The sequence below is a fragment of the Plectropomus leopardus genome, chromosome 7, assembly GCF_008729295.1.
Source record: "Plectropomus leopardus isolate mb chromosome 7, YSFRI_Pleo_2.0, whole genome shotgun sequence".
NCBI classification, from domain to species: Eukaryota; Metazoa; Chordata; class Actinopteri; order Perciformes; family Serranidae; genus Plectropomus; species Plectropomus leopardus.
The window spans coordinates 17,990,767-18,005,905 of record NC_056469.1 but is presented as its reverse complement, the minus strand read 5'-3'; the positions used below and the strand labels follow the sequence as shown (position 1 = coordinate 18,005,905).

The window sequence follows — 15,139 nt, the reverse complement described above, 5'->3', positions numbered from 1 at the left end:
AAGGACTGTGTATATTTGAATGTGTGTACGTGCTTGTATGCCTAACTTTCTGCATGTGTGTGACTGTGTGTGTTTGTGGGGTGGGGGTTTGGACCGGGGTGGCAGTTGTGGCGCAGAGTGTCGCATCTGTTTGTCTTTGGATGACTGCGTGTTGTTTTAGCTGTGCTGATGGGAGGTGTATGTGAAGGCCATTTGGTCATGGTTCAGGGCCCGTGAATGGGACGGGGCTCCGGTAGAGCCAAGCTTGGGTAAACCAGCTGCCATCCCCACACGGGCCAGACTGAACTGGTCCAGTCACCATGAGCCCCCCTGGAGCCTGGGCAGCCAGCGAGATCACTCACTGGACTCCAAAATAACCACTCAGACACTGGAGGGGCGATTGGAAAAAGTCTGTTGTGTCAGAGATTTTCAGTCTGATAAAGTGGAGTCAATGTTGAAATGTTAGGCCTCTACCTTATTTCTACAACTAGTTCATGCTTTTTTCATCATGGTGATAAAAACTAGCAGCCTTCTTTTAATGCTTCTTGTCTTTGCTTTTTAGTTGTTTTGACATGTTGGAGCACATATAATGTGTGATCTCAAAGCAAATGTTAACGAAAAATATATTTAATATGTTGATGCACTGTGAGTAGGAAGTTAAGAGTCCTATTTCAGCAAAAATACCCAAGCATTTGAGGTCAGTTATTTTCAGCATTTTTAAAATGATTCATCACATTTCAAGTTACTTTTATTAGCATGGTGACACACAATTTGCCCATTGCTTTTGATACCACAAATTAAGACATATGTTAGCGTTTGTTATCGTATTCATGCTCTGTGTGTCTCCCTCGCTTTGAGGCATTCCCTGTATTCAAGATTGTGGCAGTGGGCGTAGTGATAACCGTGTAGGCTGCACTGGAGCAGGGCTTTACAAGAGAGGGAACAGTGGGGATATACAGACTGGAGTCAGAGGCCCATCCATTATAGTTGACAGGGTGGAGAAGCTGCCAAGAGTATGAGTGCATGCTTTGGAGTATGCTCCTTGGTGGGCGTGTGTCTTGCTGCGCCCATACCGCCACGGTTCCTCTGAGCACCACCAGAGCGCCGGGCCCTGGCAGAACAGCCGGTCTGTGTCCATCTCGCCGTCTGTGTCTGGAACCACAGGGAGGGTCTGTTCGGCCCCGGCTCTGATCAACTTGGCCCAGAACCGGGTAGAGGAGAGAGGGGGCGACATTACAGCCCTCCCATCAGACTGTCTGCCTCTCCATTCCCTAAGGAAATCAGTTTAACAGTCCCCAGCTCTTGGCAGGCAGAGGGAGAGGGGGTGGAGGAACAGGGACGAGGTGTGTGTGTGTGTGTGTGTGTGTGTGTGTGTGTGTGTGTGTGTGTGTGTGTGTGTGTGTGTGTGTGTGTGTGTGTGTGTGTGTGTGTGTGTGTGTGTGTGTGTGTGAGAGAGAGAGAGAGAGAGAGAGAGAGAGAGAGAAAGAGAAGGGGGGGATGTTACTGCCTCTCTGGGCGAAGAGGGAAATCTAATAAAATTGAACTAATGGGGGTGTGGAGTTTTAGGGCACAGAGAGTGGGTTTTGCAGACAGGCACTGGTGGGTAGTGGTGGTGGTGGTGGAGAAGAGGAGGATGGAATTAGATCCTCTGAGTGCTTGGCAAAGCAGCAGAGCCAAACTCCGGCTTTTAACTGCAGATGGTGAACCCGTGTTGGGTTTAGAGAGCAAGTTATGCTGCGAAAAACACGGCCAGGAAAGTTGCAGCAATGATATATTATGCAATTAGAAATACTGTGCGCTAACACATGATCACTGTGCTTGTATGGTGTCAACAAAAGGCTGACAGAGACAGACAGAAGCTTTAATGTTTCTCCGTGGACTCTTTAATGTGAAAATCTCTATGTGAAACTGTGATCTTTTAAACAATGACTCCTCAGGCTGGTTAAATATTTCTAACCTGCTGCAAGGCGCCAGAGGGCCACAGGTCCCCTGATAGCACACTGCTCCACTTTTAAAGGGAATAAAAGTGCTCACCCTGACCTCGCTGGGTGTGATTTACCCATCCTGAGACGGGCGTGGTCTCCTCTCCTTTGTACCTGCTCCGTGCTCTTGCTTCCCTCCTCCCAGGGTTAATAGATATGAAGTCATCTGGCGAGGAGAAACCTGAGTGTGTTCTCAGGATGTGCCCAGAGCACTCACAGGGACATCACTCAAAGCCCCCAGTGTCAGAGAGGAAGCAGCCATTAATAAATATCATTAATGGGTGATCACCTGGTATCCCTGAAACCACATAAATGAGAAAGGACTAAAAAAAAAAAGAAAAAGGAGTGGGAGTGGAGAGGTCAAGGGGCAAAGGTCTAAGAGGAGACAGCTCCCCTCTGGGCAAAAGATGGCTGAACCTGGGATGGTGTTTTAACAATGGAAAATCAATAGGCTTACTACTTTAAGTACACTTAAAGAATACATAAAATGCGGTGTCAAACGGTTGTGATTACATATATAGACTGCTAGTTTATAGATTTATCCTGGTAGAAGCTGACATGTCGTTATGGTTACAATGTAAGAAGGAAGCACTGTTTGGCTCTGATGGCTGGTCCGACAGGTGCCCTTTGGTGGGATGGGTAAAAGTACTAAAAACAAAATCCCAGGAATCTCAAATCAACGCACACAATCATGGAAGAAAGACCAACACCCTGTGTTCAGATGAATTGATCTCATATATTTTTACTTTTTTTTAAGGCTACCATTTGTTCTTGATGATGACCCAGAGTTGTTAGCATTGGTCTGTGAGATTGCTTGTGCTTGGCAAATAAAGATATGAGATTATTGCACCCAAAGTTTTGGGTTTTTTAATGGTTGTTTGCATTAAATTGAGACTTCTTGTTTTTATGTCTCTCTTTGGGTCATGTACTGCTTATTCTCGTGTCGTGTTTTTCCAATTCTCAACAACAGCAGGGCAGACAGCGGTAGGACAGACTGGGTGCCATCCCATCTGTGAGCGCCTTGTGCCGCCGCAGGCTAACACCTGCACTGATCTAATGACTGTTTTCTGTAGCGGCCATGTTGCTGCAGGAGAAATGTATATGTATGTGTGTGTTATTAAGAGAAAAATGAACGTGGTGGTTAAGTTCTTGTGCTTAGTGCAGTCTGGGGGGGAATACAACCATGTGTTAAAGAGTCATTAGGGAGCTGATGAAGGTGTTTAAGAATCACAGCCTGCTCATCATCGCTCTGCTAACGTCCTGTAGTTGCGTCACTGTGGTTCTGGATACACAGACTTAAGTTTTTGGCTGAGGCAGGTTTAACTGTGTTGGAGTCTCCAGATGGAGCAGTAACAGGCACAGAGATAGCCTCAGGAATAAGGTTGTATCACGGTAAGGGTTTTCTCTTTTGACACAGTATGACAGCTTTTGTTTTTTTTTTATCTCTGCTGTTTAGTTTGAGTGTGTTAATATAATATCTGTCATATACGTTATCTTTTCTCACATTTATTCCTTTATCTCTTGGATCTGTTTGTTCTTTGGGATAGATTCAGCATCAGTTATGCTGTCTTGGTTTAATAATGTAAAAATTCAAGGCACAGTTTGCCTCAAAATCTAAAGTGCATATTTTCATTATACATGCATTATAAAGTGCATATTTTTCATACTCTTACTTGTAGTGCTATTTATCAATTTATCTAGATGGCACTCGGCTTGTGGTACTTAAAGCGCCAAAATGTACTTTTTAAAAAACTCAACATTAATGACTCTTTCCAGAAATCGCGACCCAGTTACTCAAGATAATACACAGACCTTGTTGTGAGCAGTTTTATGTAAGCACTATTTTCTTTTGACTGAACTACACCTGCCAACCGTATCACTGTGCAGAAAAACAAGCATGCATCTACTGATAGCTCATTTAGCAGAAATGAGCTAGCTAATGCTACAGCTCAGCTGAGGGGGACATTATTAATATTTACCTTGAGCATGTTGAGCACAAGCCCCTTGTCCATGAGTGCTATCTAGTACCACTGTATTCAAGAAAAATCTTATTAGCAAACCCTCGGCCACTCACATCAGAACAACCTAGACTGATTATAAGCACACAAATTGGAGGAAGAATATGTATTTGTCATGTATATGTATTTTTGGGTGAACTATCCCTTTATCTTGTGAAACAGGTGTGATCTTCTAATCATGTATGGTCCTTTTCTTTAGTGTTTTGTCTCAATTCTGTTTGTAACCATCCCCACTAAGGCTTTTGGAGTGGCCCCTCAGCTCTTTGACCTGCCTCTGTACACTGACACTCATGGGCCTCTTTGGATGCACACTAATTCAATTAATAAACAGATAGTGCTGCACTGCCAGCTGGACAGCTTACAGAGACACTGATAAATGAGCACTAGCTGTCTTGGGCTTATGTGTGGGGAGGAGACACTAGAAGCCATCTAATCTCCCCCCACCCCAAGTCTCTCTCTCTCTCCCACTGCCCCCCTTCACCTCCTTTTTACCCTCTTTGTCCTTCTCTCCTGGCATCTGGTTGGCAGTCAGTCAGATGAGCATCTTACCCACACACAGACAACTTTACTAGAGCCTTAAAAACACAGTAGAGAGGCAGCCAGCAGATTCCTTTGACTTGTGTTCGTTCAGGTAATTGCCTGCTCTGTGACTAAGTGGCAGGAGATTGTCAAACTCTGATTGGTTTTCTCTGTCACAAGAAGGGTGGGCCTCACCTCTGTGGTGCTGACTGACAAGCTGAGAGCTGAAGGGAAGTTGTTTAGTGTGAGCTGTCAGCCTCAGAATTCATCCTGTAACACACGGAAGATGTCCTTGTCAAGGAGGCTGGTGACTATGATTAATATCTGTAAGCTTGTTTAAATCCATTTTCTGTGTTAGTTGCATGTTTGGTATTTCTGCATGTTTATAGAAAGATATTCAGTACATAAACTTGAACCAGCTGCAACTTAAACTGTTGATAGTAACAATATATTACAGTAAGTCAGAGCCTTTTCCCTGCTGCCTGTTGCCCTTAGTGAGTTTTAGTGTGACTGTGATGCTGTGGACAGCTGCAGGACTGCGGCCGCCCGCTGTGTGTTAGTGTACACGCTCTGTGGTATTTTAACCCTGTCAGGGACTGGGGCCCCTGAGAGTTGTGCTGCAGAGGCTGTGGTGAAGGTGGTCATCAGGCTGTGATTAGATGGAGATAAACTCTACGAGAGCAAATTTAAAATAACCCTCACAACAAGGAGCAGCAGATAAAATCATGTCGCTTTGGAAATGTAGTGTTGTTTCACTGTCAGGCATCCCTTGGTTTCACAAGCAGAAACTATACTCAGCCAAAACAGGCTTGGCAAGGTCATAATTTCGCTGTGCTGGTTTCATGTACAGTTCACTATCACACAAGCTGTGTATAGAAAATCAAGTACAATTATGAAATCCTCTCATGAATACATATATGGAATTTATAAATATAATACGCACCTGGAGGGGATCTCCTTTGTGACTGTCCCATTTCTAAGGTGATTTATTTGCCTGTGTCTCCTCCCTCCTGGTAAAAAGCTTTCCACTCATGAACAGTGTGAGAGAGGAGTGGAGGGCTGATGTTGTGCTCTGGTCATGTCTTAGCGTCGTGATCCAGACCAGCTGGATGCCATTCCCTATGGGAATCATGAATGTGAAGGTTGTTAAAAGATATGGAGCCCTGGATACAGCGTGGACTCACTGACAGCAGCTGGGAGGAGGGGGAAGGGAGCAGAGAGAAGAAAGAGAGCACTGGGAAAGAGAATAGAAAACTTTGTGGAATTCACAACAGTAGCCTTGGAATGAATGCCTTTGTTTTCAGTTTGTTTGTTTTTTTGTTACTAACGTTTTGCTTAAAATTGACAAGTAAACACATTATAGAGGGATTTAAGCCTGAACTACAGCATTTGTTCAAGTTTATCAAAGTATTCATCAGTAGTGCACATCAGGAGTGCACTTGATTAAAAGATTCACGTTAATCAAACAAGGTTCTGGCAGATCCTTAAAATTTTTTAAAGGCATTGGCTTAATTCATTTAGAAATAAGGTCTTAATTGGTAGGAAATTATCCTAAATCAATACTTCAAAAGTCTTAAAAATACAAGACAAGGGAAGTAGAGTTTTGTGAATCAATTGTTTCTGACGCTGCATTATAAAATCTCAAAGTAATTGGTAACATCTATTTTTCAAAACAATTTACTGAATTACATTAAGGTCACACAGATTAGGACAGCACTAATAACACTCATATATTGTTTCTGCTCAGAGCAGAGGATCCACTTTCTGCTAGCTGCCATTGTACCTTGGATGAGATGTCAAACTTCAAATTCAACAAATATGGCTATTTATACAAGATTTTGTGGCACTGCTGAAATTGGTAGAAGACAAATGCATATGAGGCTCAGTGCATTTTGGAAGTCAAAGCAGTGGAACCCCACATGCAGAGTGAGAAACATCAAATCAGCCAAAAAAAACAAACATTGCCAACAAACGCCAGATATTTCCCAGGCCTGTTTTACCCTCATCTCCACCACATGACAAAATAAATAAATAAAAATCATGTTTTATGCTACAGTAAACATTTGGGCAAATTGATAAGAAATTGATTTCAGTTCATGTTTTTTTTAAATTTTCCTTCAACTTTTGTTAATGTAAACATGGTCTTCAATTTCATTTGAAGTCACATTTAAACAGTCTTTAAAAGTTTTAAATCTAACTTGCTTTAAGCTTTAGAAATCCTTCAACTGTATCAGCACCCTCTCAACCTGTTATTCTATAAGTGGTTAAAATGTAAATAAGTCATTTAGGGGATCAGACATGGATCTTTTTATTTTGTCTAGGTTTGTGTACAACAGAAGAAGCCTGATGACATATTCTGGTACTTGTATGTTTGGATAATAATTTTTGGGTTTTTTTTTTTTGCTGGTCTTGCGGTTGTCTTGATGTGATGCCTGTAAAAACAGACTCTTGAGGAGAGGCGCATTCGGTAAACAGGAGGAACACAAGCGCACCTTTAGAGCTTCTCTCTGGTCTCTCTCCCAGGCCGCTCTGAGACACCGGTCCAGTCAGGGCTAAGTAGACCACACGCTTAAAGCAACAAACATCCTGCTGGGTCAACAGCAAGCGAGAAGTCTCGCAGAGACCCACACCTTGCCAGCAAGCTCATCTCGTGGGCAGACATCCAGACACACACACATATGTGTACAGAGGAGAGAGAGGCTATTAGGGATATGAGGAGGAGGGCTGGTGGGGTGGCAATCACAGAAGGTAAAGGGGGAGAGTGACAAGACTGAAGGAGAGACAGAGGACGGCCTAAGTGGCTTTGATTTGTTCCTCTGGCGTATGGATTTATGGAGCCATTCATCATCTCCTGGTCTGCACATGAATCTGCTCTCTAACTGTTGATAATCAGCACGCTGATAAACGAGAGCACGTACAAACTTTATTTAAATATGTTTTGACAGAAAATGATGTTAAACTTTGTGTTTGGTGTCCATTTTGTCCACTCAGAGGCTGAAGGCTGCACTTTCACACCATCCGGGTGCCATCGCCAACGGCAACATGAACTCCATGGGCCACATGATGGAGATGATGTCATCGCGGCAGGAGCAAGGCGCTCACCATCATATGCACCCGCACCAGCACCTGCAAGCCCCTCCCCACGCGTACCAGCACCACGGCCATCACCACCACAGCCAGGGCCACAGCCAGGGAGGACACCACCACCCGCAGGGACACAACCCCCATCACAACTCCCACAATCCTCACCTCCATCCTGGGCACCCACACCAGACCTCACCGCACCCTCCAATGCACTCTGCATCACATGTAAGCAAAAAACATTCCCGGGAGAGCCGAAGCTTTTAGACAGAGCCACAAGTTCAATAACACATTAACTACACTGCACATTTAAACCACTCATAAGCCACTGTATATCATATATGTGTATCATGACTAAAACAAGGCAGCACTTTAGCAGTCCTTTTAGCAGTTTTAAATTCAGCTATTAGTGGTTTAGTGAATCACAGTACAGTATAGCTGATATTAAGCTTTAAAGATCATGTAAAGCAAAAATAAAACTGTGTTATGAGTTTGTCACACCAACAGAAAAATGTGTCACTAGTCATCTAGCCAAATTTTTTTTAGATGATTAGTGACAAAAGAAATCGGCAAGTATATAAAATGGAGTTTCGAAATCATGAAAAAATAAGCGTGTTCTGTGCTCTGAGACACTGGGGACGTGCCCGCAGACAAACAAGCCACTGCAAAGCAACAAATTCATGTTGGGTGTAGCACAAGGCACAAGCCACCGTGCAGTGACAGATGCATTTTAGTAGCTAATTCAGTAGCACAAAGCTCTCATCCAGCAGTAGAAACAGTAGAACAAAGCACACCTGTTCCCAAAGCCAAGGAACGAGTCACTGTGCTGCGACAATCTCTAGTTTAACAGCCACAAACAACCAACGTACCAACATACAAAGCACACACCCACAGTAGTGAGCAGTAACTTCCAGGCAAAGTAGCTGATTCAGAACAAAAGACTGAAAGTTGTGTTAGTGGCAGCTGTTTTGCTTGTGTTCACGATTGTAGCATTTAACAGACTTGTTTATTCGTGTATTTATTAAACTAAAAGAGCCACAAGAGCTTGTTGAACATAGAGAACTCTGTACTCACACACAAGAGATGCTCGAGAGGACAGTGATTCTATGCGCTCCAATCTTCGCTTTTATGTAGTGGGGGAGGGGTTATGTTAAGGATGGCTTCAGTGCGTCATTGAGCCATGATATCAGGCCAACACAAAAAATCTTGGACACAGAGATGGTATTTAAAACCAAACAAAAAAATCTCCACAGTAAAGTACTTTGTAGTTCACAGTCTTTTTCACACATTCTCAGTGAGTACATTGTATCCTATAATATGTTTCGATAGAAATTTCTGATTTTACTTTACCTGGACTTCAAATTTACAGTAACTCAGTGGATGAACACATTTTCCCATGCTGCAGTCATAATACCAACTAGTTTCCTGGAAACCATCTCAAAAGGGTTTTTTTTCCTTTGAGGTTGGTCAGCTGCAGGTCAGTGTCGGAAGTGCCCATTATGAAGGATGCTCAGTACTGTCTTTTAAACTATGCTCCATGTCATTCGGCACTGCCAAGCTGCCATTATGTGGCCACAACATTATCCAGGTGCAGTTTCATAAATGCTGGTCCTGATGATGACCAGACAGCCTTGGCTAATAGTGCTGGAACAACTTAGCTGTGGATTTATTTTGGTTTATTTCTAATTGTAAGTTTGAAAGTATTGCTCACAGCAATAAAAATAACATGATGTGGGACACTTTGTCCTTGCATTGTCTTAAGGCCTCTGCAATGCCAGGCATTTTGGATGAAGGACATCAAGAAATGCAATTCACTGTATATTCTGAATGTATCATTAAGGCATTAAAACAACACTCTCTGTATGCACACAGGCCATTAAAGCAGCTTGTATTTTCCATGGTTCTCATAAAAATGGTAATGATCTGAAGACTGAAAACACTTGACCTTGCCAAGTATATGTCAAGATCTGTCAGTGCACGTAGGGTTTTAGAAATGAGTCTTTTGACTGTGTCTGGTGGTGTTAGTCTGAGTGGAAGTGGGCGGTGGAAAACTGCCTCCTGACACCTCTTTAACAAGGTGGGCAGGCGGGTGAATCAGCCCAGTCACTCACTCAGTCTGTCACCCCTGACGCCCACAGCCCGGCTCACAGGGCACGTGGCACAACCAGATGTTGTTTTTGGGGAAGTTGCCAGACATGGAATAGCTGCAGGAGGTAATGTATAGATGCTTGTTTTGAGGCTTTGAGGTGCAGCAGACAGGTGGCTGGCTGTTTTCCAGGTGTGTCAGAATGGTTACATGTCTGGATGGGTGGTGGCAGACAGACACGGTGTCATCATTGATGCTGATACCTTTCCCGCTCCGTGTTTCAGATGTCACCTGCAACCCAGCAGATGCAGCCCACGCAGACGATGCAGTCTCCGCCACCCAGTGGTGGGCGGCGCAGGCGAGTAGTAGACGAGGATCCTGATGAACGTCGGCGAAAGTTTCTGGAGCGGAACAGAGCAGCAGCTACAAGATGCAGACAAAAGAGAAAAGTGTGGGTGATGTCATTAGAGAAGAAAGCGGAGGAGCTCACTCAGACCAACATGCAGCTTCAGGTATACAATAAACTTTATGTGTTGATAAACTACAGTAACCCTGTAAACTTCTAAATGTGTGCACAGTAACACTCACAACAACCATTGTGTATCTTTGACTCAGTTCTTTAAGAACTTGATGCTGTTGTCCTGTTTTTCACCAGTGATAATGGCAGTAAGTTGGATTGGTATGAGAATGTCCAACAATGGCATGATCTGCTGGTAAAAATCAAAACTACAGAGCTCAGAAAACAATACAGTTCCCATAATGCAGCTGAGTAGCATTGTTTGTTTACTGGTAAATGCCATCAATTTTCAATCTCCATATAAAAGGTCCTGACGGGTTCAAAATGACAGACTAGTTATTTAACTGCCAAAACGTTCATCAAGATGGGTACAACATACTGTTCTTACCCATCTTACTTTATATAATGTTTAATGTTTCTATTTTTATTTCATTTTATTCAACTATCAATTACTTTGTTGTTGTTGTGATGTGAGCTGCTGTAATGTCCTAATTTCCTCAGCTCAATATCCATCTTTCCTTTGTGCCTCCTTCAATGTTTTTCACCTTAATTTCTCTCTTGTAGTCTGATTCGTCAGCCTATTCATCACAAATATTAGACAGAGAGTGCTCATGATTAGCGCTGATCATGTTTTTTCTCAGATCCACCCAGGTATGACATATAACGATGAACAGACCCAGGACCTGCAGTAATAGAATGGGACCCAACCTCTACCCAGTTGACCATAATAATATGTGATCCCGAACCCCCTATGATTCACGAGTCAGGTCTTGGATTGATCTGTGAAAATTTTACCCCACTTTGCAAAATCACAGCACAGGCTTTCAGTTAAAACATGAAAAGTCTAAAGCTCAGTGGAAGATATAAAATAACCCTGTGTTGTATTAGGGATATTGTTTTTGTTATTCATACAAGCGATTTAGGATAATAGCACGGCTTTAATTGTGGATTCCTTGGATGACAGTCTGAGAGTATTTCTGTTTTTTTCCTGCATTTCAGAACGAAGTGACCATGCTAAAGAACGAGGTGACCCAACTCAAGCAGCTTCTCCTCACACACAAGGACTGTCCCATCACCACTATGCAGAAAGAGTCCCAAGGTTACCTCAGTGAGTAGCTCAGACATAAACACAGACACACACACACTTTGGAATTTGACCAAAAACACACCTTCATCAGCGTGCCTTAGACCGACAGTGCGGATAGCACTGCGGGGAAACGTTAATTGTCTTGCCAGAGGAAAGATTTTACCTCTACAGACTGAACTGTGATGGACACACAGTGACTGCCAAGACACTTCGCTCCTATGTGCTGGTATCCAGCTCCCACGCTCGTGGCAGGACTCTTCCTTTCACAAATGGGTGTTGCACACTCTGGTAGCCAGCCTGGACTGGGAGTTGCTAGTCTGAATCCCGTATGAGACCTGTTTTTCCATCTGACTGCACTTCAGCGCACAGAAGGCAGCCGAAACTCAACGTGAGAAAGACGTCACAGGCTGCACATTGGCATCCAAACTCTCATGGATGCCCCAAAATCTCACTGATTACCGGACTGTGCCTCGGCTCAGCCGCGCATGACATCAGAGCCCCACCCTTTGATACGGATACAAGTGACATTTCCATGTAATTAGGATGAGGCACCTCCCTGTGTGGCTGTAGTGCAGGAAAATAAGGCTCACATCCCCGTTGGCTGAATGGCTCTTTTATACAGAGGAGAGCCAACTCCCAGACTGGGCTGGGAGAGACTTTCATCGATGAGTCTAGCTTGTGTACAGATGTCACCTTCAATGTGTCCAAAATTCATCAGGCGTGTTTATGGAGTTTGAGTGATTCACTTTTCCATTTTCTGCTATCCATCTATGGTCTATTTTGGGGTGACAGGTGACACTTTAGGTGTTAATGTAGCATGTCATGTCTTTAAAATATATCTGCTAATAAAGCTTTTTTACAATGAGATTTGTGTTTATTGTGATATTTATTATAATTTATTTTATTATCACATTATTTTGAAGCCTTTGTGTAGAACGTGACGGTCATATTTTTGAATGTGCGCACATATTGTCCATCCTCACTAACGTCTCTGCTGTGTCCTCAGGTCCAGACAGCAGTCCAGCAGGCAGTCCAGCGCCAGCGTGCTCCCAGCAGCAGGTCATTCAGCACAACACCATCACCACCTCCACCACAACCGTAGGGGGCAGCAGCGTGCACGGGCAGACCAATCACCGCACAGACATTAACCCCATCCACTAGGGACAAGAGAGACTTTAACCCCAAATTCCCCGCCTACTACCCCGCTTTCTGAGGGTTGCCAGCTGCACATGCTGACCCCCCTCTCCCTCCATCAAGAAAAACCTCAGAGGCCTGAGAGGCTGTTCTTTATACAGTAGCTACAGTATGTATTTTTATAGACCAACCCTATTAACGCATAAATGTTCTATGGTTTGTTGCATCTTTTTTTAATCTGTTTTTTGTGCTTTTAGCAAAAAGGGAGTTTTTGCTAATCTCATGCAGCATTTAAGTGGCTTTTTCTGTTGTGTAAAGGTACAAAATGGACCACGGTGGTCATGGAACCAGAAGACAGAGACATAAGCCTCAGACTGTCATCTCTATTAGCAGACGTTACATCTCTATATGCCTGATGGACTGAAAAATTAGTCATTCTCTGAAAATCACGTGGACAGTATTTTGAGTGCATGCGACAGATACTAAGTGAGTGGGATGTTGCTGCTTTTAGTTTTGAGTTTGTCAAACTGTCACTACGATTTCTTGAAGACAACAATATGCAAGCAGATGTAATGATCTGAATATGACTGTTAATCTTTTCCCTGTCAGCGTCAAGGAAACTACTTTTTAGTTTCCTTGGTCAGCGGTATTCTTAAAGAGTGTCACAAAATACAGCAAGGCAGTGAAAACATGATCAAATGGAAGCAATACATCGCAGTATTGATAATCTTCTCTACTCTATGTCCATTCTATGATCAGCATGGCCAAGCCACTCTGGTCCCAAGGACATATGATGCTGTTACAGCTACAGAACTGTACACTGTGATACCAGTGAGGCAGCTCGGGAGTTGAAACAAACTCCTCCGCTCTCCAGGACCAACTGAAGCTTTAATTATTGAGGCCTCTTGTGTGTTTGCGCATCTGGATTTTAGGATCCATAATTTTAAGTATGTGTGTGAATTATTATGTTTTTGCCTTCTATTCCTCTGCAGAACAAAGTTCAGCAGGTGTGGACAGAAAGAAAAACAAAGAAGTGCGTGAGAAAGTGACAGTGAGCATGATTTGTTTTTGTTGTTTTTTTTGCCTGGCATCCCAGAACTGGCAAAGTGTTTTAAAGAGGAGCAGTTTATTATGCCTGTGCTTTCCAAATTGTCACAATGTGCCTGAATCTTGTTTTGTTTTTTTGTTTTTTAAAATTTTGTTGGCTTTCTCTAGACGGCAACTGTTTTTCTTCAAACAATCAAAACCCATTCTCAGTGTATTATTAATGATTTTTCTCTGTTTTTTTGTCACGGATGTCTGCTGCATGTAAGCGCAAAACCAGCTGACCAAGAAGAAAAATAGCAGCTTTCCATTTGACCTCTGACCTCTTCATCAATTTCTCTTCTTCTCTTTCTCAGGCCTCCTATGCAGAGCCATGGATGTACTAACTCTGACTTTGTTTTTTATCTCAGCCTTTCTCACCACGACTCATGTTTCTCTCTTTCCATATGACCAGGAATGTTGACTCATTAGCATGATGACCATAATGCACTGTGTTTTACAGTAGGATGGATGAAATACATTCCACTGACAGGTGGAGCGATCGCAGAGCTGTCTATGCACTTTGTCCTCTGTCATGCCAGAGGGTAGAATAGCCATATTAAGGTCAGAGTAATTCTCAGTGATCCCCCCTTTTTCACACACCAGCGAGTAACTTAACTGTGTTCGGCTTTGTAGAAAGACTGTGCCTGGCATGCATCACATGTCTGTAGATTGAAAAAAAAAAAAAGGAACCTAGAGCTCATTTTGAAGGATGAGGCTCAATTAAGGACCCTGACTGTGCCCTTTTTATTCTGGAAAAAAAGATGAAGGATGTGACCTGAAGAGCTTTATCCTCAAATTGGGTTACATCTACGTTTTATCCAAGTCTTCGGACTGTTTGTGTCACATATTAACCCTGGAGACTGTGTGTGCAGTTTGATACGTGTGTTGATGAGAAACTGATTCTCTTGAAAAGGGCTTAGTTGTACCAACCATTTGAACTGAAGCTTGCCTTATTTTAGTTTTTTTTAACCCTATCTAGACCATTCCAAATAAACCTTATGCATGTGAACATTACTGCAATGATTTCAAAATACTGTTAACTGGAATCATTTTGAGGATGTTGTTTTTTAAAGTTTTTGACAGCGGGTCCAGATTCAGAAAAAGGCATTAGTTACTGCAGAGGCAGACAAAAAAAGGATAGATGAACGTGCAGTGTGAGTGTGTCTGTGTGGATCTGTTAGAGGTGGAGAACAGTTCCTATGTATTAATGATGTTATAATTGTATTATTTTAAATCTAAAACTATAAATATTGTACATAATGTCGTTGATTTCTGTAATCCTGTACATGTAATGCAACCACCTTTCTTTTTGAAGGGAGTAAACGTGTGGTACATGTCTGTAAATAATGTTCCCATAGCACTTGTTGCCTTTTGTTGTACGTCGAGGCTCATTTCAGCGCTTAAATACATTGTTTATATGTAATGAACTGATGAATCCATTCTTGCCTGCATAACTTTGTACATGTTTCTTTGTGCCTGTAATGACATTGTCTCTGTTTTTGTTTTGTTTTGCATTTGTACAGATGTTAAAGTATCACTGCAGTTACATTACGGTATGAAAATAAAGCACTTGTTCTGTAACATAAAACTAACTGATGGGATTTGATGTCACAAGTACTTGTGCTTGAAATTCAGAGTTGGGTAGTAAGA

At 42.7% G+C, this 15,139-nt stretch overlaps 1 protein-coding gene across 5 annotated transcripts in view; it reads left to right on the top strand.

Annotated features, from left to right (window-relative positions):
• The window catches only part of creb5b (cAMP responsive element binding protein 5b), a 49,055-nt gene extending 33,978 nt beyond the window's left edge, over window positions 1-15,077 (top strand). For 4 of the 5 annotated variants that reach the window (XM_042489777.1, XM_042489776.1, XM_042489778.1 and 1 more), the window contains 4 exons: window positions 7,490-7,807; window positions 9,950-10,177; window positions 11,182-11,290; window positions 12,276-15,077. In XM_042489777.1, the coding sequence (XP_042345711.1) occupies window positions 7,490-7,807; window positions 9,950-10,177; window positions 11,182-11,290; window positions 12,276-12,430 (810 nt within the window). In that variant the 3' untranslated portion in view covers window positions 12,431-15,077. The remainder of the gene's footprint in view (window positions 1-7,489; window positions 7,808-9,949; window positions 10,178-11,181; window positions 11,291-12,275) is intronic. The other variant, XR_006105966.1, reaches the window with a different exon arrangement.
• Window positions 15,078-15,139: the final 62 nt, after the last annotated feature.